The sequence below is a fragment of the Balaenoptera acutorostrata genome, chromosome 3 (genome assembly GCF_949987535.1).
Source record: "Balaenoptera acutorostrata chromosome 3, mBalAcu1.1, whole genome shotgun sequence".
Classification (NCBI taxonomy): Eukaryota; Metazoa; Chordata; class Mammalia; order Artiodactyla; family Balaenopteridae; genus Balaenoptera; species Balaenoptera acutorostrata.
The window spans coordinates 15,188,918-15,216,067 of record NC_080066.1 but is presented as its reverse complement, the minus strand read 5'-3'; the positions used below and the strand labels follow the sequence as shown (position 1 = coordinate 15,216,067).

The 27,150-nt window shown below is 35.4% G+C and overlaps 1 protein-coding gene across 4 annotated transcripts in view; it reads left to right on the top strand.

Moving 5' to 3' along the window:
- The window catches only part of PLXDC2 (plexin domain containing 2), a 429,167-nt gene that overhangs the window by 376,902 nt on the left and 25,115 nt on the right, over window positions 1-27,150 (top strand). For all 4 annotated transcript variants that reach the window (XM_007189858.2, XM_057544055.1, XM_028168446.2 and 1 more), the window contains one exon: window positions 7,210-7,370. In XM_007189858.2, the coding sequence (XP_007189920.2) occupies window positions 7,210-7,370 (161 nt within the window). The remainder of the gene's footprint in view (window positions 1-7,209; window positions 7,371-27,150) is intronic.

The following is a 27,150-nucleotide window of genomic DNA, read 5'->3' as shown; positions in this document are numbered from 1 at the left end:
TGTAATATCTTGGAATTGAATTTGCTACATTTCTCCTTAAATGTTTTGCTCTAATTAAGACACATAAAGTCATGTGCACATTCATAGATTCCTAAATATTTATGTTGTCGACTGGTTAGTAATATTTTGAAAATCCATGAAGATTGTTTATTTTATTAAAATCATCATCATCCAAAAATGTCATAAAATGCTAATTGGCTAGTAACAAGCTACATTCTGTACAGGTTTCATTAGATATGAAAGGGTGTCTTGACATCTATACCAGTACTGTAAAGGGAGATTTCATAAGTAGCCATTATTAGAAATATAAATAAGTAATAGTTATGAAAGTAAGCATTTATGCCTAAATAAAAAGAATGAGTAGATTTCAAGGTATAAATGCAATTACGATTTTTTACTCTAAAGATTGGCAACCTATGTCCTGCAAGTCAAAGATAGTTTTACTGATGAGAACTCTTATTGAATGAAACACGTCCCTGGCTCTCCTCTTCCTTCCTGAGAAGGACTGTCCCTTGCCTGCTGCTTCCTCAACAGGTTCTGGGTCTCTGGCCCACTTGGGAAGTGACAGCCCAAGGTCAAGTCATAAGTGTCTTTTCCTTTCCTTTCCCATCCTCACACACACACAAAACATGAGACTGAACTTTGGCATGATGCTTGTAAAAGACTGCTAATCCCAGAAATAGAACCAGATGCTTTTTGGATGAATGGATGGATGGATGGATGGATAGATGAAGGGAAGGAGGGATAGAGGGATGGAATTACATATGAGATTTGAAGAAACATTCAAGGCTTCCTTTCGTGACTCAAGTAGATATTTTTGCCACATTTTCCCCAAAGCAACATTTTAAATTAATCCTATTTTCCCATGAAAGTAATCTGTCACACTCTTTTAAAAATAAGAAAATAGCCAAGAGCACAAAGTGCAGTAATACAAGCATACTTAAGAATGAAGCCAAACTCTTAAAAGTAACAAATGTTCAGGGCAGAAACATAGTTTATATGGTGTCATGAATCTGACAGTATAATTTGCCTCAATTTGCCTCATATAAAATATAATAACATAATAGCTACATTAATTAAGTACTTATTACATGCCAGGTAATCTCCTATGTACTTAATATGTATTAAATGTTTGATTTTTCACAGCAACCCTATGGAGTAGTTACTGTTATTGACCATGTGGTAGAGATAAGCCAACCGAAGACTAGACGGATTAAGTAATTTATTATAACCTCATTTGATCTTTATTGGAGAAGTAGTTATTCCAATATCTGTAACCCATTTTCAACAGTCTTTCTTTTTCTGTTTCTTTTTTTTCCCCCTTTTTTTCCCTCTCCCTCCTTCCCTCCACCAAACATGGGTTTAAGTACATATGATGTCAGACATTGACAACCTCCTTGTCCCAGAGAAGTGACAAGACACACAGCCTCTGTCCCTTTGCAGGCACAATGTTAATTCTTTAATCATATTTAATTTATCTTTACCTGAAATTACCAGATTCTTTTCAGACTGCTTTACCAGAAGAACTCACAAGAAATAAGAGGAAATGGCAGTACATACAGTTCAGTGTTAATTGAGAAATTATTGATCACAGGTTCAGAGTGCAGACTCTGAGGGCAGACTGCTCGTGTTTGAGTCCCAGTTCATCTTAATAGCTTTACAACCTTGGCACGTTTCCTAATTTCGCTATGCCTTAGTTTTCTCATCTATGAAATGGGAATAATAATAATGCCTATCTCTTATGGTCATTAATTTGATACTTGTAAAACAATACAAATATGCCTGGCAAATTGTAAATGAATTGTTTATATTTTTTATTGTGATAAAATACACATAACATAAAATTTACCACCTTAATCATTTTTAAGTGTACAATTCAATGATATTAAATGCATTCATAATGTTGTGCAACTATCACCACCATCCATCTCCATAGCTCTTTTCATCTTGTAAAACTGAAGCTGTATACCCATTAAACCAAAACTCCTCATTCTCTCCTCCCTGCCCCCAGTCCCTGGCATCCACCATTCTACTTTCTGTCTCTATCATTTTGACTACTCTAAGTGGAAACATACGGTATTTGTCTTTTTGTGACTGGCTTATTTCACTTCGCACAAAGTTCATCCATGTTGTAACATATGTAAGAATTTCCTTTCTTTTTAAGGCTAAATAACATTCAATTGTATGTTTATGTGACACTTTGCTTATCCATTCATCTGTTGATGGACACTGGGTTGCTTCCATGTTTTAGCTATTGTGAATAACGCTGCTAAGATAGATGTACAAATGTCTCTGCAAGATTCTGCTTTCAGTTCTTTTGAGTGTATACCACAAAGTGGAGTTGTTGGATCATATGGTAATTCTGTTTTTGATTTTTTGAGGCACACCCTACTGTTTTCCATAGTGACCACATTATTTTCCTTTCCCACCAAGAGCGCTCAAGGGTTCCAATTTCTCCACAACCTCACCCTCACCAACATTAGTTATTTTCTGTTTTGTTGATAGTAGCCATCCTAATAACTGTGAGGAGGCATCTCATTGTGGTTTTGATTTACATGTCCCTAATGGTCGCTGATGTTGAATATCTTTTCGTGTGTTTAATGGCTATTTGTGTATCTTCTTTGGATAAGTGTCTATTCAGGTCCTTTGCCCGTTTTTGAATCAGCTTGTTTGCTTTTTGTTGTTGAATTTTAGGAGTTCTCTATATATTCTGGATATTCTGTGGGCTACCTTTTTAGTCTGGTGATATTTTTCTGATGCACAAAATATTCTGATTTTCATGAAGTCTAAAATGTCTATTTTTTCTTTTGTTGCCCATGCCTTTGAGGTCATAGCCAAGAACTCACTGCCAAATCCAATGTTCTGAAGCTTTTGCCCTATATCTTCGTTAAGAGTTTTATAGTTTTATGCCTTGCATTTATGCCTTTGATTCGTTTTGAGTTAAATTTTGTTTATGGTGTTAGGTAAGAGTCCAACTTCATTCTTTTGCATGCGGACATCCAGTTTTCCCAGCACTGTTTGTTGAAAAGACTGTCCTTTCCTTACTGAATGGTCTTGGCATCATTGTCAAAAATCATTTTACCATTTATGCTACAGTTTATTTCTGGGCTGTCTATTCTATTCCATTGGTCTATATGTCTGTCTTTATGCCATGACATACTCTTCTGATTACCATAACTTTGCAGTAAGTATTAAAATCAGGAAATGTGAGTTCTTCAGCTTTGTTCTTCTCTTTCAAGATTGCCTTGGCTATTCAGGGTCCCTTGAGATTCCATATGAATTTTGAGAAGGGTTTTTCTGTTTCTGCAAAAACATCATTGGGATTTTTATAGAGATTATATTGAATCTGTAGATAACTTTGGGTAGTATTGACATCTTAACAATATTAAGTCTTCTAATCCATGAACATGAGATGTGTTTTCATTTATTTATGTCTTCTTTAATTTCTTTCAGCAATGTTTTATGAACAAGTCTTTCGCCTCCTTAGTTAATTCCTAAGTATTTTATTCTTTTTGATGCTATTATAAATGGAATTGTTTTTGTAATTTCTTTTTTTATTGTTCAGTGTTACAATATAGAAATGCAACTGCTTTTTGTGCATTGACTTTGTATCATGCTACGTACATTGTTGATGAATTCATTTATCAGCTCCAACAGTTTGTCTTTGGAATATTTAGTGTTATATATGTGTGTGTGTATATATATATATATATATATATATATATACATACATATATATGTACACACACACACACACACACATATATACACCTATATATATATATAAATAATCATTTCATCTGCAAACAGAGATCAATTTACTTCTTTCTAATTTGGATGCCTTTTACTTATTTTTCTTGCCTAATTGCTCTGGCTAGAATTTCCAATACTGTGTTGAATAGAAGTAGCAACTGTGGGCATCCTTGTCTTGTTCCTGATTTTAGAGGAAAAGCTTTTAGCTTTCACAATTGAATATGATAGCTGTAAGTTTTTCATGTACGGTTTTTATTTTGTCAAGGTGTTCTCCTTCTTTTCCTAGATGTTGAGTGTTTTCATCACAAAAGGCTGTTGAATCTTGTCAAATTCTTTTTCTGTATCAATTGAGATGATTACATGTTTTTTCACCCTGCAGGACTCCCTTAAGCATTTCTTGCAGAACAAGCTGGTGGTAACCAACTCCCTCAGCTTTTCTCTGAGAATATCTTAATCTGTCCCTCACTTTTGAAGGAAAGTTTTGCCAGATTTTGGATTCCTGGTTGACAGGTACTTTTCAGCACTTTGAATATATCAGCCCACTGCCTTCTGTCTTCCAAAGTTTCTGTTGAGAAATCTGCTCATATTCTTATTGAGGATCCCTTGTATGTGATGAGTTGCTTCTCTCTTGCTGCTTTCAAGATTCTCTCTTTGCCTTTGTCTTTCAAAAGTTTGATTATAATTTATCTCCATGTTGGTCTCCGTCATTTCATCTTACCTGAAGTTCCTTGAGCTTCTTGGATGTTTATATGAAATTTGGGAGGTTTGGATCCCATCAAACTGGGAAGTTTTCAGCCATTATTTCATCAAATATTCTCTGTCCCTTTCTCTATCTTCTTCTTGGAATTCCAAGATGCAAATACCGATCCACTTGATGGTGTCACACAGGTCTTTTAGGCCCTGTTCACTTTTCTTCAATCTCTCTTCTTTCTGTTCCTCAGACTTGAGCATTTCCATTGTCCTATTTTTAAGTTAATTGATTCTCTTTTCTGCCTGCTCAAGTCTGCCTTTGAATGCTCTACTGAATTTTTCATTTCAGTCATTATATTTTTCAGCTTCAGAATTTCTCTTTGGTTTCTTTTTAGGTTTTCTATCTCTTTATGGATATTTCCATTTTGTTCATACATTGTTTTCTTGACTTTCTCTACCTCTTTCTTTAGTTCTTCGAGCATCTTTAAGACAGTTGCTTTAAAGTGTTTGTCTTATAGATCGACCATCAGGTGTTTTACAGGGACAGTTTTTGTTGATTACTTTTTTTTCCTTTGAAAGAGCCATACTTTCCTGTTTCTTTGTATGCCTTGTGAAATTTTTTTCAAAACTGGACGTTTGAATCTCATTAAGTTGTGACTCTGGAAATCACATTCTCCCCCTTCCCCAGAGTTTGCTGCTTTTTGTTATCATATTTATTTAATTTATTTACTAGTTTATTGGTTTTGTAGGCTGTCTCTGTGCTGAGGTGTAATCTTGAGGTCTTTTCGAGTCTTTTCTGAGCTTTTCCCTGGCCACGCACAGCCATGTTCTAATTTTCCCCACATGTGAATTTGATTTTGAATGTCCTAGTCTTTCATATCTGGCTCCCAAAAGTGGGAAAAGAGAAAAATGAAGGGAGGTGGGATGAAAAGGGTACTGGTTCTTTAAATCACTTGGATGTTACTTTAGATCCAGGGAGAAAGGCTTACAACAATGGCAGAAGGTGCAAAACCAATGGCTGCATCTTTGTCTGCCCCTCAGTGATGAGACGCACCAATCAATCAATGATCAGAACACAGACTCCCAATGTTTGCAGGACAGGGTACATTTTGCCTACCACGGTTCCTGCAGGCTGCTTCAGAAACAGGTGTGTAGCTGACTGCCACATGGCTGATGGGCGGAGGATGCATAGCTACTTCTGGACTAAGTGCTGAAACTGACTGAAATTAACCACAGCTTGCAGTCTGAGCCTTCTCCCTAGAAGTTGCAAGCCTTCCACAGAGTCCAGAGTTCCAAAATAGTTGTCAGACAGATTCTGCCAGTGCAATTGTTTTCTATGTGGGAAGACAGATTCCTGATAGTTCCTACTCTGCCATGTTCCCAGAATCCTCTCTGTAAATGAACTTTTACATAATGAATTACTCTTTAAATTTTACATTCTTTAACTAATGAATTTCTGTTATGTAAGGGAAACCTTTAGGAATTTGAGCTTTATTAGATTTGGAGAAGGTTTACTGAATACCAACTATGGGTCTCAGGCAAAGAATAAACAAACAATAGCAACAAAACTTTAAAGGATGTATAAGGAGAATTGGGAGGTCATATTTCTTTGCTCTATTTGAAATTCTGTTACTTTGTATTTACCACACATTCTGATAGTCAGTCACGTTCGTTTTTTTCTATTAATGAAAATTATAATAAAAGAAAGAAATCAGTGCTTATTAAATGAGGTTTAATAGACCAAAAAATGTTTAAAACATAGATGCAAAGGTTGGAAATAACAAAGATGTAAATTGGTAATGAAAGGATTAGGAATCACTGTTCTAGAGCTTCTATGAGTCTTAAAGAATTTTCTAATGATTCAAAAATACCAGTCATATTATGTACTAAGATATACAGTTACCTGCTGCACATAATTTAAGAAGGTCTCCTCTAAATGCCTGAGTAGACATCAAATATTGCAGAATTTTAGAACAAGAGAAGACTTTAGAGATTAGTTTTATTTGGCTGATTGACTTTGCCTTGGCTAATTATTACTTTAGAAATTTAATGTCTCCTTTTTCCTAACTCTCTGAAAATGGATATTACAGTGGAGAGCATCTCAATAAAAGTTAGAGAAAATGATACTGACATGTGGCATAGTGGAATATTTTCATGTGCTGTGTGTTCCCTTTAGATAGTGATAAACTATTTGAAGGTCATTTAGCATCCATCTGTTACACTTTTATAGAGCATTTCAGTTTAAAACAGATTTTGAAAATTATCCTTTGAACTCATGCACAGACTTTCTGAAAATGCCTGTGTAACCCACCAAAATATGTCTGATACTCTTCAATTTAAATTTCCCAAAAGAAAATGAGAGAGATTTCAAAAAGTAATCCATTTTTCCATAGGTAAGAGTGCCAGTGGTTTAATGAGAAAAATCAAAGTTAAATTTATTGTATAGTTAGAGTTTTAGATTTTCCACAGAACTTTTAGAATAAAGGCTATTCATTTTGCCTTATTTAACAGAATAAAGGTGAACTATAAATTAAAACACAATTATAAATGTGTTTTTAATCATTAATAGTATGGATTTTTCATTTGCCCAAATAAAGAGCATCTAACTTCTAAAATTGGTGTTATGGAAAAAAAAAGGATAGTTGTACAGAAAGTTAAAAAAAAAATTCACTGGTACTTTATTAAGAATATAAATATTCCCTCCAATGAAAGCGCAGACCTGCGAGTGCACACGTGAATGTCCTGACAGCTGTGCTGTTCTTCCAGCCTCTACAGATGACAGTGCAGCCGAGAAGAAAGGGGGAACCCTTCCTGCCGGCCTCATCGTTGGAATTCTCATCCTGGTCCTCATTATAGCCGCAGCCATTCTTGTGACAGTCTATATGTATCACCATCCGACGTCAGCAGCCAGCATCTTCTTTATTGAGGTAAGTGTCAAGTAGAGTACGTGAAAACCATGCTAGCTGATGAACTCCAGCCATCTGCTGACACCACCTGCATTTAATATTTAGCACATGATTTCTCCACTTTGCAGTTGCGAGCTGGCTGATTTCACACATGCACGCATGCGTGCGCACGTACATATTGATAGATGGCTTTCATGTGATGAGCTCAGTTACCTTACCTCAGGAGCTTTTAAAGAAATAAGCCATCTCGCCTTTTACAGATCGAAAAGAAAATAGAAACCATATTTTTTGTCTTATTATACCAAGTATGTTAACCAGCTGCTGTTCGATCCGAGAAGGAAATGAAGCATATGCTGGAGGCTAAAGGATTTAGCTTAAATCAACTAATCGATATAACAGTAATTGAGTATTGGCCAGATTCGTAATACAACATGGTAAGCCTGCTCTTAAAATGCTCACAGACTATTTAGGAAAAGTACATATTTCCCTACCAAATAGCAGCTATAACAATAAGATTATGGTATGCGCCATCACCATTTTGTGTGATGTGTGTATATTTATACATGTACATATAAACACACATGCATACACACACACTCATTCAAACACAAAGAGAGCACTGTGCCGAATCAGTGTTGTGTTTTCATGTACAGAAAGTAGAGTTAGTGCCAGTGCCCAAGAACTGTCAGGTAGGAGGACCAGCGGCTGTGTACAAAGGGCCAGAGCCAAGCCCTGATGTCCAGAAGGCCTGAGACTGGGAAGCCTGGGGGCCACAGGATAAGGTCAGTGTGACCAAGTCACCTTCTATCCTCCAGACAACTGGGCTTCCTGGGTCTCGTGTGTGCATAGCTTTCACCCCAACATCTTAATGGAGCCGCTGCTCTTCAACACAACATCAGTACTAGAGCAGTGAAGGAAATCTTCTCCCTCGGAGCTTCAAACTTGTAAACTTTAGGTCTTTTCCAGTTCACTGGGTGATGTGCAGAAGGCAGCTTTGTTCACGTGTTGAGTAAGAAATTATAACGACCTTTAAACTACAAAGTTACCTTTAACCTCTGTAACAGGGGGAAGTGAATGCAAATCAATTAAGTAATTGCTCAGAAGTCCTCTATGGCTCTCAACTGTCTGTGGAGTAAAGTGCAGTCTCCTTAGTTCTCCTTCAAGGCCTTGGCTGTTTGTATCTTGTCTATCATCTCAATTTTTATCCCATAGCTTCTTAACCTGGAGTTCAGTACCATCAAATTCACTCTATTCTCTTCTCCATACACACCCCAAATTCTCCATGTCACCAAGACATGGCTCATTCTGTTCCTTCCACCAAAAAAGTCCTCCCCTTCCACCTCAATTCTTGAATTCTGGATCCAAGTAGCCTTCAATACCATGTAGCCTGTAAGATTCCCCGGACCATCTCTCTGCCAGGACAGCTGGACATAATCTCTCTTTCCTCTGAAATTCTATCCATAGTAATACATCTATATCTTTCTCTGGCATTTACCTTTCTGTTTTGCATTAGAGTTAAATATGTATGTGATTTATTCCACCCTACAGACTTATAAATTCCTCGAGATTTGGATTAAATAACTTAAGTCTTTCAAATAAGAGGAATTCCATCAGTATTTTCTGGAAAGAAAAAGATAATAAATATCCTAGGACATATCAAACTTCCACTAAATTTTCACACATGAAGTCTTCCAAAAATGTCATTCTCATTTAAAGTTATAATAATTGAGAAATTATCAGGCATTGCATTTAGTTGGAAAGCTCTTATTAAGTTTTGTTAATGTGCTTAATTTTCATGCATGAAAGCAGAAAACTTTCCCGAGGTCATGAATGCATTGCTCCAAGATCTGACAAATGACAAGCTGTAAAGCTTCAGTGACTAACCAGACATCAGGCTGCTGCTGTAACCCTCACAGGTTTAAGCCTGTTTATACACTATGAAGTTTATTTTCTGACATTGTGAAAAAGAAGATACTGTGAAATATCTGATGGTGATGGTATTAGTGCAAATTGCACAGTGCAAAGGACCTAGTTCACACCGATTCACAGCAATCCTTGTATGACTACAAAGTAAGACTGTAGAATAGTGAAAGTATTGCCAGGAGCGGGAGGGCATTAATCTTAGAGATAATTTAATTCTACACCCTAATAACACAAAGGAAGAAACAGGTTCAGAGTGGTGGAATGGCTTCTCCAAGGTCGAAGAGCCACACTTCTGGGAAGAACTCTCGTCTTTCAACACTCAAGTGAAGCAGAATCATTCTGCAGATTCCCAGATTCTCTGTCAATTGCCAATAATTCTGCCTAAATCACTAACTCTTTGACACCCTGCTGTCCTCAAGCAGCTCACAGTGGCTGGTTGGCAGATGATTTTTGAAGATAATAATCATAACTTTACTATTATTAAAGCTGATCCATGTTTTCAAAATCGAAATGCAGATCCATGATGACTGCACAGTGACTGACATGCCAGACCTATGAATTCAAAGGTTTGAATTACTAATTAAATTAGAGTTATTGGTGCATAAAGAGATTGAGTTTACCAATATCATCTAAGTTGCTTTTCATTTTCTATATTATACTGCTATCTACTTTTTAAATGAATTTGATGTGCTTTTTCCCATTAGGAAAGCAATACCTTTTCATTATTTTAAAAATTGTGGAAATGTAAAAGCAAAAAGTAAAGTCATTTATAGTCCCAATAAGCAGAAATAATCACAATAACTATTTTAATTTATTTTCTTCTGGAATTCTTATATGCATAACTTGATGTTTGCCCATTTAGTATAATTGTGATTTCACTGAAATGCAAATTGATATTATTTATTTTTCTTTTTTTTTTTATGTCACATTTGTTTATTTTTGTTTTTATTTCCATTACTCTAGGAGGTGGATCAAAAAAGATCTTGCTGTGATTTATATCAAAGAGTGTTCTTCCTATGTTTTCCTCTAAGAGTTTTATAGTGTCCAGTCTTACATTTAGGTCTCTAATCCATTTTGAGTTGATTTTTGTGTATTGTGTTAGGGAGTGTTCTAATTTCATTCTTTTACATGTAGCTGTCCAGTTTTCCCAGCACCAATTATTAAAGAGACTGTCTTTTCTCTGTTGTATATCCTTGCCTCCTTTGTCATAGATTAATTGACCATAGGTGTGTGGGTTTATCTCTGGGCTTTCTATCCTGTTCCATTGATCTATATTTCTGGTTTTGTGCCAGTACCATATTGTCTTGATTACTGTAGCTTTGTAGTATAGTCTGAAGTCTGGGAGTCTGATTCCTCCAGTTCTATTTTTTTCCCTCAAGACTGCTTTGACTATTCAGGGTCTTTTGTGTCCCCATACAAATTTTAAGATTTTTTTGTTCCAGTTCCGTAAAAAAATGCCATTGGTAATTTGATAGGGATTGCATTGAATCTGTAGATTGCTTTGGGTAGTATAGTCATTTTCACAATATTGATACTTCCAATCCAAGAACATGGTATATATATCTTTCCATCTGTTGGTATCATCTTTAATTTCTTTCATCAGTGTCTTATAGTTTTCTGCATACAGGTCTTTTGTCTCCCTAGGTAGGTTTATTCCTAGGTATTTTATTCTTTTTGTTGCAGTGGTAAATGGGAGTGTTTCCTTAATTTCTCTTTCAGATTTTTCATCATTAGTGTATAGGAATGCAAGAGATTTCTGTGCATTAATTTTGTATCCTGCAACTTTACCAAATTCGTTGATTAGCTTTAGTACCTTTCTGGTGGCATCTTTAGGATTCTCTATGTATAGTATCGTGTCATCTGCAAACAGTGACACTTTTACTTCTTCTTTTCCAATTTGTATTCCTTTTATTTCTTTTTCTGCTCTGATTGCCATGGCTAGGACTTCCAAACTATGTTGGATAATAGTGGTGAGAGTGGACATCCTTGTCTTGTTCCTGATCTTAGAGGAAATGCTTTCAGTTTTTCACCATTGAGAATGATGTTTGCTGTGGGTTTGTCATATACGGCCTTTATTACGTTGAGGTAGGTTCCCTCTATGCCCACTTTCTGGAGAGTTTTTATCATAAATGGGTGTTGAATTTTGTCAAAAGCTTTTTCTGCATCTATTGAGATGATCATATGGTTTTTATTCTTCAATTTGTTAATATGGTGTATCACATTGACTGATTTGCATATATTGAAGAATCCTTGCATCCCTGGGACAAATCCCACTTGATCATGGTGTATGATCCTTTTAATATGTTGTTGGATTCTGTTTGCTAGTATTGTGTTGAGGATTTTTGCATCTATATTCATCAGTGATATTGGTCTGTAATTTTCTTTTTTTTGTAGTATCTTTGTCTGGTTTTGGTATCATGGTGATGGTGGCCTCATAGAATGAGTTTGGGAGTGTTCTTTCCTCTGTAATTTTTTGGAAGAGTTTGAGAAGGATGGGTGTTAGCTCTTCTCTAAATGTTTGATTGAATTCACCTGTGAAGCCATCTGGTTCTGGACTTTTGTTTGTTGGAAGATTTTTAATCACAGTTTCAATTTCATTACTTGTGATTGGTCTGTTCATATTTTCTATTTTTTCTGGTTCAGTCTTGGAAGGTTATACCTTTCTAACAATTTGTCCATTTCTTCCAGGTTGTCCATTTTATTGGCATAGAGATGCTTGTAGTCGTCTCTTAGGATGATTTGTATTTCTGTGGTGTCTGTTGTAACTTCTCCTTTTTCATTTCTAATTTTATTGATTTGAGTCCTCTCCCTCTTTTTCTTGATGAGTCTGGCTAATGGTTTATCAATTTTGTTTATCTTCTCAAAGAACCAGCTTTTAGTTTTATTGATCTTTGCTATTGTTTTCTTTGTTTCTATTTCATTTATTTCTACTCTGATCTTTATGATTTCTTTCCTTCTACTAACTTTGGGTTTTGTTTGTTCTTCTTTCTCTAGTTCTTTTAGATGTAAGGTTAGATAGTTTATTTGAGATTTTTCTTGTTTCTTGAGGTAGGATTGTATTGCCATAAACTTCCCTCTTAGACCTGATTTTGCTGCATCCCATAGGTTGTGGATCATCATGTTTTCATTGTAATTTGTCTCTAGTTATTTTTTTATTTCCTCTTTGATTTCTTCAGTGATTTCTTGGTTATTTAGTAATGTATTGTTTAACCTCCATGTGTTTGTGTTTTTTACGTTTTTTTTCCTGTGATTGATTTCTAATCTCATAGCATTGTGGTCAGAAAAGATGCTTGATACGATTTCAGTTTTCTTAAATCTACCAAGGCTTGATTTGTGACCCAAGATGTGATCTATCCTGGAGAATGTTCCGTGTGCACTTGAGAAGAAAGTGAATCTGCTGTTTCTGGGTGGAATGTCCTATAAATATCAATTAAATCTATCTGGTCTATTGTGTCATTTAAAGCTTGTGTTTCCTTATTAATTTTCTGTTTGGATGGTCTGTCCATTGGTGTAAGTGAGGTGTTAAAGTACCCCATTATTATTGTGTTACTATTGGTTTATAGCTGTTAGTAGTTGCCGTGTGTATAGAGGTGCTCCTATGTTGGGTGCATATATATTTATAATTATTATATCTTCTTCTTGGATTGATCCCCTGATCATTATGTAGTGTCCTTCCTTGTCTCTTGTAACATTCTTTATTTTAAAGTCTATTTTTCTGATATGAGTATTGCTACTCCAGCTTTCTTTTGATTTCCATTTGCATGGAATATCTTTTTCCATCCCCTCACTTTCAGTCTGTATGTGTCCCTAGGTCTGAAGTGGGTCTCTTGTAGACAGCATATAGATGGGTCTTGTTTCTGTATCTATTCAGCAAGCCTGTGTCTTTTGGTTGGCGCATTTAATCCATTCATGTTTAAGGTCATTATCGATATGTATGTTCCTATTACCATTTTCTTAATTGTTATGGGTTCGTTTTTGTAGGTCCTTTTCTTCTCTTGTGTTTCCCACTTAGAGAAGTTCCTTTAGCATTTGTTGTAAAGCTGGTTTGGTGGTGCTGAATTCTCTTACCTTTTGCTTGTCTGTAAAGCTTTTGATTTCTCCGTTGAATCTGAATGAGATCCTTGCCAGATAGAATAATCTTGGTTGTAGGTTCTTCCCTTTCATCACTTTAAATATATCATACCACTCGCTTATGGCTTGTAGAGTTTCTGCTGAGAAATCAGCTGTTAACCTTATGGGAGTTCCCTTGTATGTTATTTGTCGTTTTTCCCTTGTTGCTTTCAATAATTTTTCTTTGTCTTTAATTTTTGTCAATTTGATTACTACGTGTCTCGGCGTGTTTTGCCTTGGTTTTATCCTGCCCAAGACCCTCTGTGCTTCTTGGACTTGGGTGGCTATTTCCTTTCCCATGTTAGGGAAGTTTTCGACTATAATCTCTTCAAATATTTTCTCTGGTCCTTTCTCTCTCTCTTCTCCTTCTGGGACCCCTATAATATGAATGGTATTGCGTTTAATGTTGTCCCAGAGGTCTCTTAGGCTGTCTTCATTTCTTTTCTTTCTTTTTTCTTTATTCTGTTCTGTGGCAGTGAATTCCACCATTCTGTCTTCCAGGTCACTTATCCATTCTTCTGCCTCAGTTATTCTGCTATTGATTCCTTCTAGTGTATTTTTCATTTCAGTTATTGTATTGTTCATCTCTGTTTGTTTGTTCTTTAATTCTTCTAGGTCTTTGTTAAACTTTTCTTGCATCTTCTCAATCTTTGCCTCCATTCTTTTTCCTAGGTCCTGGATCATCTTCACTATCATTATTCTGAATTCTTTTTCTGGACGGTCGCCTATCTCCACTTCATTTAGTTGTTTTTCTGGGATTTTATCTTGTTCCTTCATCTGGTACATAGCCCTCTGCCTTTTCATCTTGTCTATCTTTCTGTGAATGTGGTTTTTGTTCCACAGGCTGCAGGATTGTAGTTCTTCTTGCTTCTGCTCTCTGCCCTCTGGTGGGTGAGGCTATCTAAGAGGTTTGTGCAAGTTTCCTGATCATCTTTATTTTTCAAATAACATTTTTCTCTTTTATTATATACTCTTTGTAAACATCATTCTGATGGCTCTATGCTATTCCATTCAACATTCATTCAGTAGTTTTACATTGATTGTCGCTTATGCTGTCAAGTGGTATTCAGAAAGCACTGAGGGCCTAATGTTGCTAACATTGCCTTGAAGTAAAAAAGAACCTTATTTCACCCAATGTGACTATGTGTTAGTTTTCTATTGCTTCTGTAACAAATTACTACAAACCTGATAACCTAAACTAACACACACTTACTATCTTACAGTTCTAGAGGTCAGAAATCCAAACTTAGTGTCATTGGGCTGAAGTCAAGGTGTTGGCAGAACTGGTTCCTTCTGGAGGCTTCATGAAGAATAATTTCCATGCCATTTTCAATTGTTAGAGGCTGCATGTGTTTCTTGGCTCCTGGCCCCTTCTTCTCATCATTCCAACCTCTGCTTCTATCATCACATCTTCTTCTACTAACTCTCACCCCTGCCTCCTTCTTGTAAGGCCCATTGTGATCCAGGATCTCCCCATGTCATGGTCCTTAATTTAATCACATCTACAAAGTCTTTCGCCTATATGGTGATTGATAGGTTTTTGCAGTTAGGACATGGACATCTTTGGGAGGCCATTATTCTGCCTGCCACAGGCTGAATCAAATGTGAGATGCATCACACACTCCCCATTAAACTGTGACATGCCCTTGACCTTAAGACACATCCCAATTTCCATGATATTAAAATGTGACCCAGTGTGTATCTTGTGTATTTCACCACAAAATCCAGACTGCATTAAACACTTGTAGGAATTAGTTTCTGTGCTGTGCTAGACACAGTGCATACTGTGATGAATTTTAGTGACTTGGCCCTCAAGTGGATAGACCACAGTTCATGCAGCCAGTCTTGTATTGTGGAGCATTGTGGTTCTTACCATTTTTTGCTATTATAATTGGCCCCATTATGAACATAGTAATGGTAACAGCGAACATTTATTAAATTCACTGGGAGAAGTGATTTACACTTATTACCTCATTTAATCCTCACGAAGACCCTATGAGGTACTAAAATCATCTCCATGTCGTAGATGAGGAAGTTGAGGCACAGAATTTAAGCAGCTTGCTCAGTATCATGCATTTAGTCAGTGGTGGAGTAAGGATATCCAGCCCAGGCTCTCCAGAGATCATACACTTAACCTCTAGGCCATGCTGCCTCTCTGTGTGTAAAAGGGGCTTGCTTCATGCACTGTATGTTGCAGTGTAGGAGGATGTGTAGCTAAGGGCATACATTATGTCTTTAGAACAGATTCCCGAAAGTAGAATCAAATGAAAGAAATAAACAGTTTAAAAGCACTTAACAAATATTGCCAAAATCATTGCCCAAAGATGTACACCAATTTATGTAGCTGTCATTGCTATTGTCTTTTTTTAGTGAAGATAATAGTGACAGTACCTATTATCTGTTTTGTTCTTGCAGGAAATATACACCAGTTATTATATGTTTTGTGGACACAAACACTCTTCCTCATACATTACCTGGGCTTTAGCTTTTAAACTTTTTGTTTATAGAAAGAGAATAGTATAAAATGGGGATTAAATTCTAGAAATTCATTGTTATATGGAATGCCAAGATGAATGTGACTCAAGGCAATAAAATGATTAAAATCAAGAGAAAAGTAGATGAAAATCAGGAGGCCTTGATGATAAAGCAAACCGTCACTCCATATATTGTATAATTAAACAATAATTGAGTTGACTGTTTACACCTCATGTCTTCATACAGAGGATCAGGGCCAAGAGTTCCATTCTCCTGAGACAGTCAGTCTTTACTCATCTGGTAGAATGATCTATTTTTCATAAACTTGTCTTCTGTGTTCCTCCATCATCCTCTTCAGGTCTTAAACTGAGCATTTTCTTTTGACTTTTTACTAGATGGATTTCATTTTGTGTTTACCTGTCTGGCTTCTCTCAGTAATTTTCAAAAAGACACTTGATTTTGACCAAAACCCATCTCATTATACGTGAATGAATAACATGCTTAAAAATCTTTTTTAAAATCAGGTTCACTATCTTGAAATAGAATAGCAGAGAACAAATATTCAAATAAGCATGTTTTTCTTAATTTTTAATAGATTTTGATGAAACTACTATCTCTTTGGAAGAATTAAATATGCCTTTGGTTCTACATCAAATTTAATGTTTGCTGAACATTCCTAAGCATAGATTCTGTGATTTATAATAAATTTTTATTGCATGAATATGGGCTACAGACATAAATGTTTGCACTGTTGAATACTATCACATATCACTATTTAAGATTTTTAAATAAGATACAGAAAATGTAATCTAATCGAAGGCCAAGAAAGTAATAGTATAAAGTGGTAACCATATGAAAAAAGCAATCCCATGAAAGGATTCTATGTGGACCATAAACAAAATAATTTCAACTAACAATCTTAATAAAAGAATTCATGATGAACACTGCACTTAATTTTCTTTAGTATTCTAAACAATGGCTGATATTTAGACATTTATGTGCAGATGTGACTGTTCTATATTAATAAAAATGAAGAGAAACGGTAAGACTGTGATGATAAAGATGATCAATACCTTGGCAAAATAGATTCTATGAGTAAAATATTAGATTTTTGATAATAGAAAAGCAAAAACTAAGAATACCCTATCCTGCTGCTGATGCTGTAAGGCACTGTTGAAAACATCCTCAGAGAGAAAGAAATCAGTACAAAGGACTCATTTAAAGATGGTAGAGAATTATAGGAACAAGGCCCTTCATGTTTCAGGAGAGCACTAAGACAATGCAATGGTAATGGAGTTTGTCTCTGAGTAGATTATAATTTTTACCCTGAGGATTGGAGAAAAGACAGGGACAGAGCTGTGCTGTCAGTGTGGCAGCCACTAGCCCTGTGTTGCTGTTGAGCACTTGGAATGTGGCTAGTCTGGAATAAGGTGCATGTAAAATACACACCAGTTTTTGAAGTTTGAGTACAAAAATAGAATGTATGATAACATTAATAATTTTATATTAATTACATGTTGAAATGAAAATATCTTGGGTATAATGGCTTAAATAAAATATATTATTAAAATTAATTTCACTTACTTTTACTTTTTAATGTGGCTACTAGACACTTTTAAAATTATGTTGATGGCTCACACTCTATTTCTACTGGACAATGCTGATTTATAGAGAAAACCTTGCAGAGAAGAGGGGGTTAGACAGAAAATCTGATTCTTTCCATATTTTTGAAAAGTAGAAAACCAGGTGATTTTCAGCACAAGGGAGAAGTTAGATGCTTGAGGAGAGAGATGGCTGACAAAGCTATCTGATATGTTGACCATTCATTCATTCACCTATTTGAATTTGTTGAGCCCCTATTATGTGCCAGGTACCCAAGACACAGAGATAAACAAAATGGACAAGAAACCATCCTTGCTGTCATGCAGCTTCCATACTAGTGAGGAGAGAGAGAAGATAAATATATTTTAAGCTAGGTATGGATTTCAAGTTGAATGTTTAGTTATAAAAGAGGCAGTCCTCATAAAATGCTTAGAGAAAATGTTAACCTTTTTTGAGCACTAAGATATTATTAGTCAGATAATGAAGGATATAAGAGTTTATGATGATCTTTGTTCCTGAACTTCAAATTTGGTAATAATCAGTTCTGGGTAGATATTTATAATACACACACATACATACATGGATACATACATACATACATACACATACACATGCATAAGTACATACATACATACATACATATACACATGCATAAGTAAATAAGACTGCTCTCCAAAACAGTTAATTTTCCTGAAGGACAAGACAGTCACACCATTCTTAAATTGTGCATACTAATTTGAACTTGAAGTCACACGATGGTTTTCACAGTAAAACCTGGACATAAATGTCTAAATACCAGTCAGTGTTCATATCATGCCTTAAAATTCATATTATTTCCCGGGGACCAAACTATCTGCCTTTAGTGGAAGTTCCCAGTATTTTTTATCCTCAAACTCATAGGATGTCAAAACAAAAAGAAACATCAGCGTGCATGCAACCCAGGGATTTTGTAACTTTTTCAAAATAAAGTGTATGAATTCCCTCCAGTATCTGCCGTACCTACATCTCCTTGCGGGTTGATGTTTTGTCTTAAAAACTTGTGGGAATTTTGCATTACACTCTATAATATAGACACATTTGTTTAATGTAAATTTTTTAAAAAATGATTCTGCCCCCCATCCTTCCACCAAAGATAACATTTCAAAAGATGAGTCTTCTTTCTTCTGCAACTTTGAGCATCCCTGGCACCCAACCAGCAGAGCCCTCTGTTCCTGGAACCTAAGTGGGAAGTGTCCTTTCTGCACCTTTGTTGGAGGCAAGTCCAATGTAGAGACAGAAACCCAGGATGGTGAAACTGTTCTCCTGGGGCATGTCAAAGCTGATTTCAGAGCCAGTACTTGAATTCAGGACTCTTCCTGGCCTGTAGGCTGCGCTGCCACAGCTGAGGCATAACCACAGACTTCTGAGCAGTTTGTCACTCAAGGGATTCCTCACCCCAAGAAATATTTGGGAATAACAAGGACCCATGGAGAATATGATTAAGGAAGACGGGCAGCTGTGGCCCTCAACTTCTCCTGGCAGTCAGTAGTGGTGCCAGGAAAGAAGCCAGAGGAAAGGAGCCAGGCAAGGACTCAGAGGCTGGTGCTGGGGAGGAGAAGTGTTTGCTCAAAGTCTGGCGTCTGGCTTTGCAGCTGCCTAATGAGCAGCACTTGGGAGGCAGGAAGATATGGCCCGTTGGCGGCCTGCGCCATAGACAGAGAATTCGTTTCAGAGACCAAAGGATCCTTTTAGCTTGAAGTCACAGGTTTTTTTCATAACTGAGTTTGCCCTTAAGGCATTCCTTAGTCTTATTTCAGTCTTAAAGAAAACTCAAGGAAAAAATGATTCATTGAGACCAAATATTTATTTCTATTTCTTAGAGGAGGCAAAAGCTGGCATTCACTTTTGGTGAACTGCTATGAAGAAGGAAAGATTAGGCAAAACCTAGCTGAAATGGTTTGACACCCTCGTTAAAGAAGCTGTTTTATTAGATGGCAGATTTCCAGAAATCTAGCAATATATAGGGGAAAAAAGGTGAAAATGGTTTGCATATTTTTAAAGACACTCTTTGTGTATCTAAGATGCTAGAATCTTATTCATGTGCACCACTGAATGTTTTTGAGACATCAGTTCAAGTTTATGGTGATTCCCTTATTTACACAGTTACCAAAATAAGATTTCTTTTATAGGTATCGTCTTTTTTTTCTTTTTCTTTTTAAATTTATTTATTTTATTTATTTATTTTTGGCTGTGTTGGATCTTCGTTTCTGTGCGAGGGCTCTCTCTAGTTGCGGCAAGCGGGGGCCACTCTTCATGGCGGTGCGCGGGCCTCTCACTATCGCGGCCTCTCTTGTTGCGGAGCACAGGCTCCAGACGCGCAGGCTCAGTAATTGTGGCTCACGGGCCTAGTTGCTCCGTGGCATGTGGGATCCTCCCAGACCAGGGCTCGAACCCGTGTCCCCTGCATTGGCAGGCAGATTCTCAACCACTGCACCACCAGGGAAGCCCCTATAGGTATTGTCTTTAATTTACTCTTCTGGATACCATGTTTTAAGTTAAATTCCTAAAACTAAAATATTTTCTTCCCTTCATCAGGGAGGATTATTAAAAATAGTTAATAAACTATTTAATATTTCACTGAGCTCTCTGCTCTAATTGCTTCTTAATTACCATTTAACTTATTATTTTTCATAGTGCATAAAGCCATGAAATAAATTTTTTATATATTCATATTATATTTATATCATGCATATTTATATATGTGTATTTTATGTATATTTATATGTGTATCATATGTATATTTTATACATGTATATAAAACCTCCACAGGGAAGCCCATAAAAGATGGAAGAATCAAATGAATAAATAAAACCCACAGAACTACAGTCCACTTGGGCGTCTGTAAACCTGAATTGTGTCATTTTAAGTATATGATGTAAGTTTTAGGTATTCCAATCTTTTCTTTCTATAGCCTCTTTAAAAGAAGATTGCTCTACTTATAGTACCAACTGTTGAGTAATTTCTTCCTTGTGACTTTGGTAACTTTTTTGTTAAAATAAATACTCAAGTCTGTCTATTTGTGGAGACAAATAATAGAAACTTTAATTTTAGCAATAATTATTGCATTGCAATAATAATAAATTTATTCAATTATAGGTTATTTTTCCACCAATTCCACATAGTATAATTTTTTTTCTGACAGAAATACAAAACAACTAAACTAAATAATTTGATTATCATGACATGCTTTGGTTTATAAATAAATAATAGAATTATTTGTGATTGTAAGAAAATTGAAATTTTAAAATTTGAGTTTAGAAGATTCAGAATTCAGAATCTAGAGAACAGAAATATAAAGAAATGTATTTTAAATGATAGAAATAATCATGGTCTTTGTAATTCCATTAGAAATGATTAGGCAAAGGTACTTTTAATTTGCAAGTGGATTAAGATTATTTTGCTCTATTTTCTTGAGGTGATGCTTTCATGAAAACTTTCTTAATATAAACAAAATAATTTTCAATTCAAAATTAAAACAACTTTTCTTACATCATATAGTAAGGGAATATAGAGTCAGAATTATTAGTTCTGTTTCTACTTTCAGCTAATTACAATATTTATATTTTAATGAGAAAGCCATTCATCTGTTCTAAAAAACTTTTTTGTGAACACTGACTCTGGGACCAGTGTTATCCTTGGCAAAAACTTTGAAAGGAGAAATGATATTTGTTCCGTTAAAAGGAGAAAACTTTTTTTCTATAAAAAGAAAATAGATTTATGATAATTATTCTAAATCTCAGTGCAATGTAAAGTTCTAGGATTGTAGTAAGGGATAATCTTCTTTTAAGTGTATATCAGTGACTTTTTCTTTTCTATCTGAATTTATGTCACATATCTTAGTTTTTCAAGTTTTCCTTGCTGTTGACCTTGAAATATCTGTGATTCAGTAGCTGGTAATTGGGCTTGCATCTTGAATATGTACAAGTTTAATGTGGAGAAAATTTTATGTAGTGTGAGGATAAAGAACATTGAATTTTAGTGAAAAGCAATCTCAAAATTTGTAATTTATAATATATGGCTGTCAATTTTAAAATGTATCATATGTTTCATGAAGAGTAGGAAGGCATCTCACCAAAAGTGATAAGTGTACCCCTACAGTGGAGGAACGTACCCAACATTAAATGTGTTTAGAGGAGAATGATTATTACAGACTTCTGACTCATGCCTGCAATATGAATGAAAGGAGAAGTTCTAGCTGAGAAAAGTCTAGAAGGAGGAGCATGGTAGCTCCCACCACTGTTGATAGGCTATCCCATGAACGAGGTGTCTGACTTCTTCTGGATGGATCTCAGGGATGGTCATGAGGATCTCTGGGGAGAAGTTATGAAGATACGAATATGAGCTAAATACAGACTTTCTAATAATCAGAGGTACCCAGAGATGGTACTCAGAGGCTCTGGGGTGATGAGCTTTTCATCACCAGAGGTCCTTAAGCATTCAGGAAGGCCCCTTATTCAGGACTTCATAGAGTGTATTTAAGCATTATATATGTGTATGCACTAGAATGAATTTAAGGTTTGTTCTATCCCTGTAAGTCTTGAATATTCTGGTGCCCCCTCCACCCACAAAGTCGTATATGTTTCAGAAAAATACAAAAATGGCAAAGTAAACTAGAAAGCATGATTGTGTGTTTGCTCACACAATCTCCCAGTTTTTGAAGACATCTTATTTTTTCATAACCCAAAGTGAAAAAGTAAAACTCATGCCCACACAAGAAGACTACAAGGAAGACTATAGTTCTCCTATCCAGAGACTATAGTTAGTTATGAGGTAATACTCTGAGGTGGAGGGGACCCACCAACTCTTCACCTTTTAAGGAAGTTGGTAGATTTCATGTTTATGTTGCTGCAGGACAAGCAAGGCTCCAGTTTGTCTTTAGTTAAAGGTCTGCATAAAAACAAAGGAATTTATCAGGAAAGTAACAACGGGTACAAGGTGCCTTAAATAAATCTTTCCCACTAAGGGTTACTTGAAATAGAATAAAGTAACATAGAGCCAGAGATACAAAGTGCTATTTTGCTTTCTCCCATGGTTCTCTCAGCAAATGAATTTCTTAAGTTTTACTAAGAGGTGAGGTTGACGAGTAAATATGTATGATTTCTTTAAATAGGTAGGAGAAGCAAAGCATACTTGGCACTTGGCACTTAGAAATAAACTCGTTTGTGGTTTTCTTTCTATCTCCATCTTTTTCTCCCTTTCTCTTAAGATTTAGACTATTCTGAGAGCTTTTGGTATAACATGTAAGCTCCAGCCACTTAAAATCATTTCTGCTACTCTGTTTCCTTCCCTCACACTGCAAAGAAGCCTTAGGGAATTTTTTAATACTCTCATTCAAAAATTTTTTCTGAAATTTTAGTTGGCATTTTTCCCATTCCTATTTTATTTCAATCTGTGATCATTAATATCTTCATATTATAATCACTGCTAATGGGCAAAGTACTTTTTTCTTCTCACCCTTCTCTTAACTATAGAAGACACAGATTTCATCACATTGAAACTCCCACGTGCAGTAAATGATGCAGCTGAGTCACATTACAGGCAGGTGCAAATCTGTTTCCCTGACATAGAACAAGAGTGTAGATCCCCAATCTTGATCAGGAGGAGATAGGAGGAGAGTTGCAACTACTTAGTTATCTTTCCTCCATGAATCTCCACTTAAGCAAATATATCATTATCTCTTATTGACCTCCAAGTATTAAAGAGACAGATAAGTATATCTGCATTGCCTTCCTGCCTTTATGAGCCTAATATATATGAATATATATACATATTCAGTCATTCATTTACCTCAGCACATAGTAGAACAATTACCTGTTTATTTGTCAATGAAAAGTAGGTATAAGACTGAAGTATTCTCAGTGATGTGTTCATTCAAATCAATTTTGTGAAAGACTTTATAGTAATAAATGATGTGATTTAACAGTAAATGCAAAAACAAAGTCCTTTAATATCAAAAGATAGTACTAATGGAAGTTTCTAGGAAGTTGCTAGTGGTGGTAGCAGCATAAATGTTTTGCTTCCAAAATATCCAGATAAAAACAGACAGAACAACTGGTTATCAAAGTCAAAAACTTGTGGGCAGCATTTACAACAAAACCAGCTGACAACTTATGTCCAAAATATAAATATGAACCCTCAAATACAGCAGATAATAACAAGCCACCGATATCCACAGGACCTGAATGTTGTCCATATCTGTGTGTGAGAAAGCAAAGGGTAGCAACAAGGTGTCCAACAGGCATGAAAACAGGAGAACCACAGAATAGCCAATAGGCATTGACTAGAAAATACAGCAGGCTAATGTGAGAACAGCAGCAAGAAATGGGAAGGGCAAGTGCCAACCCCAGTTGCAGGTGAGTGCATGGGACCTATGTATAAATTTCTGAAGGAGCTAGAGTGGTTTGGTTTGAAGAATTCTCAAAATTGACCTGTCCCGGCCATCTTCCATGACAGTGCCCACGCTAGGACAAAACCCTGGGAGTGGATTCAGAACTGAGTAGGATAGAGACAGCAGAGGTTTTAAAAGCAGGAGTCGGGGGGAGGTTCTTTTAAAGTTATGCAGGGAAACAGAGTCAGGAAATATCAGAGAGCAAGCCATCATATGTTTTTTTGTTTGTTTTTTTAACATCTTTATTGGAGTATAATTGCTTTACAATGTTGTGTTAGTTTCTGCTTTATAACAAAGTGAATCAGTTATACATATACATATGTTCCCATATCTCTTCCCTCTTGCATCTCCCTCCCTCCCACCCTCCCTATCCCATCCCTCTAGGGGGTAACAAAGCACAGATATACACTACCAAACGTAAAATAGATAGCTAGTGGGAAGCAACCGCATAGCACAGGGAGATCAGCTCTGTGCTTTGTGACCATCATATGTTTTTAATACAATTGAAGAACAACAGAAGAGGGACCTCTGAAACTATTGATGTTACTTCAGCCAGTCCTCTTTCTGAAAGTTCAGAGAAACCAAATGTGAATAAAAAGAAGCAGAATAAAAATATGGAGGTGAAATCCCTGCAAAGATACTACAATTTAAAGAGAATAAAGAGCAGGATTATGGGGTTGGCCAAAAAGTTCATCCAGGTTTTTCCATAAGATGTTCGGAAAAACCCCAGTGAACTTTTTGGCCAACCCAATATATCCCTACAGTCAGTGAAAGCATATCAGAAAGACATGCCTTTAAAAATCTACTGAAAACTCTAAAGTACTATTTCAAAACTAGCTAAAAAGCATTAAGAAAATGATGTATAACATTAAAGAACAACTCAAATTGGCATTATATAAACTAAAAAATGTGGTGAACATCCTTAAGAATTAGAAATAAAAGAAAAAATCAGAAATAAAAGAAAAAACCATTTTGGAAATGAGGAAAAAACTAGAATAAGAGAAGAGCAAATAAACACAATTCTTTGTGACCTAGAAGAAATAAAAGGTTAAAAGAAAGAAAAGTTTAAAATTGAAAAGAACTAAAGAAGGAGATAAAAATGATTTGAGAGATAATGACAAATACTGAAGATTTACAAAGACCCAACATGTGGATAATAGGAATCCCTAAAGAAGAAAACCAAAGCAATAAATAAGTAAACACAAAATGTAAAAATTATATAAACTATGATTTTTTTACAAAGTTCCTGCAACTTAAAAAAAAAAATCTAAATATTGAAAGAAGACAGTGTGTACCGGAGATTATTGACCAAAACCAAAACCAATTGGTTAACGTTAAAATTTATTCTACTAAAATCACAGGATGATTTTTTTTAAAGAAAGAAAGAAAATCCTTTGTGCACTTAGACAAATGGAACACCTGACTTTTAAGGGAATATGAATTAGATAATCATCAACTTGTTGACAGCAATTTTTTAAGCCATAGGAAAATGGGGTCACAATATGAAAGGAAAGGGAATGTAAGCCAAGGTTTTATATCCAGCAAAATTAATTTTCAAGTATAAAGGGCACAGTAAACTATTATTAACATACAAGAGTCTGGCAATGTTGTTTTCATGAGCTTTTCCTGAGAAATCTATTACAGAAGAGCTTCAAATAAACAAAATGACAAAAGAGATACCAAACAAGAACTTGTGAACTCAGTTGGCACCACTCAGAAACTTCTGGACACTTTCCCCTATGACTGTCCTTTGTACATTTGAAGGTGGCTATTGCTGGAATATGCATCTCATGTTTCAGGTTCCTTCACCTGACAACAAACATTTTGGAATTGTTTAGAAAATGTTCACAATATTTTTTCTACATGTTACTCCATTTATATTTTTAAATGCAATTGCTAATTTTACAACTAATATTATATGTCAAGTATACTTTAATTTAAAAAGCAAATGCAGCTGCTAATTTATACATGCATGTTTTAATTTATATAATAATCACACATTATGTATATTCATGGTAATGTGCATAATTTATATATGCACATTCTAATCTCTCATTCACTGAGTGTTAAAATAATAATGTTACAAGTAGTAATATTTATTATTGCTTTTGATCTGGCCTATACTGTATTAAGTGTTTTATATTTGTAAATCTCTGGGCCTCATATAAGCCATTAAAAAGAGGTAAATTTGAATAACACAGATGGCTAACTGTTCAGCATAATTTGTGTTCCCAGTTCCATAGTAGAGATTTGTGACTGGTGAGTAATTATGCGACTTAAGATTACATTTCCCAGGTTCTCTTGCATCTGAGTGTGGCCGTTTGACTACTGATCACCAACAGTAAGTTATGTGGCCACTTTTCAGTCAAGGCTTTCGGAATTGGATGTGTCTTGTACACACCTTACGTCCTCTTCCACCCACTGGATACACAGGCCAAGGGACTGGAGAAGCCAAGTTGAAAAAAGTCTGATCCATGCATGGAAGGAAGTTGCCTGCCTATAGGAACACTTGTCGTGGACTATTATGTGAACAAGAAATAAACTTCAATTTATTAAACCATTGAGAAAATTAAAAGAAGGATTATTAATAGAGAAAATAGTTACCATCTAGTGGATGTAAAGCCACGTAATAAATTCATTAAGATAATGGGATATCAGGGAAAATCACTGGGTTGGGTATGTTTTGACAAACAACATAATTGCATTAGAATTTGTTTAGAAAGAGAGGTATATAAAAAAGGAACCAGATGGACTAAAAACCACTGACGATGTTGAACAAATTCAAGTCAAAAGAAAACCAAGGTGATAAATATATTGATAGTGACAAATCCAAATGTAAAAGAAATGAAATTATTGGAGAAAAAAACTATAATAACATAAAGTTATACAAGACATATATTGTCTATAAAAATTACAGAAGTACAGAAGAGGAAAAGTAAAATATATTTTAAAAACTAAACAATTATGTTTTTGGACTTAAATTTTTATTTACCAACTGTAAAATCTATTTAGCAGAATATATTTAGTGTAATTGGAAAAACTGAGTATATATCTATTTTTTTAATGTAATGATTTATGATATTTCAGTGGGACAAATAAGTAACCAGATGTTATGAGATTTGAAATTATTTTCTATTAACTTTGGTTAATAGGTGGAACTGACTGATCAGTTCTTTCAAGGGACTGTCTTTAAAACAAAATCAGAAAGACTTCCCTCATTGTATTATTTTATTTTACTTCTGAGTGAACTTTAATAACCATATA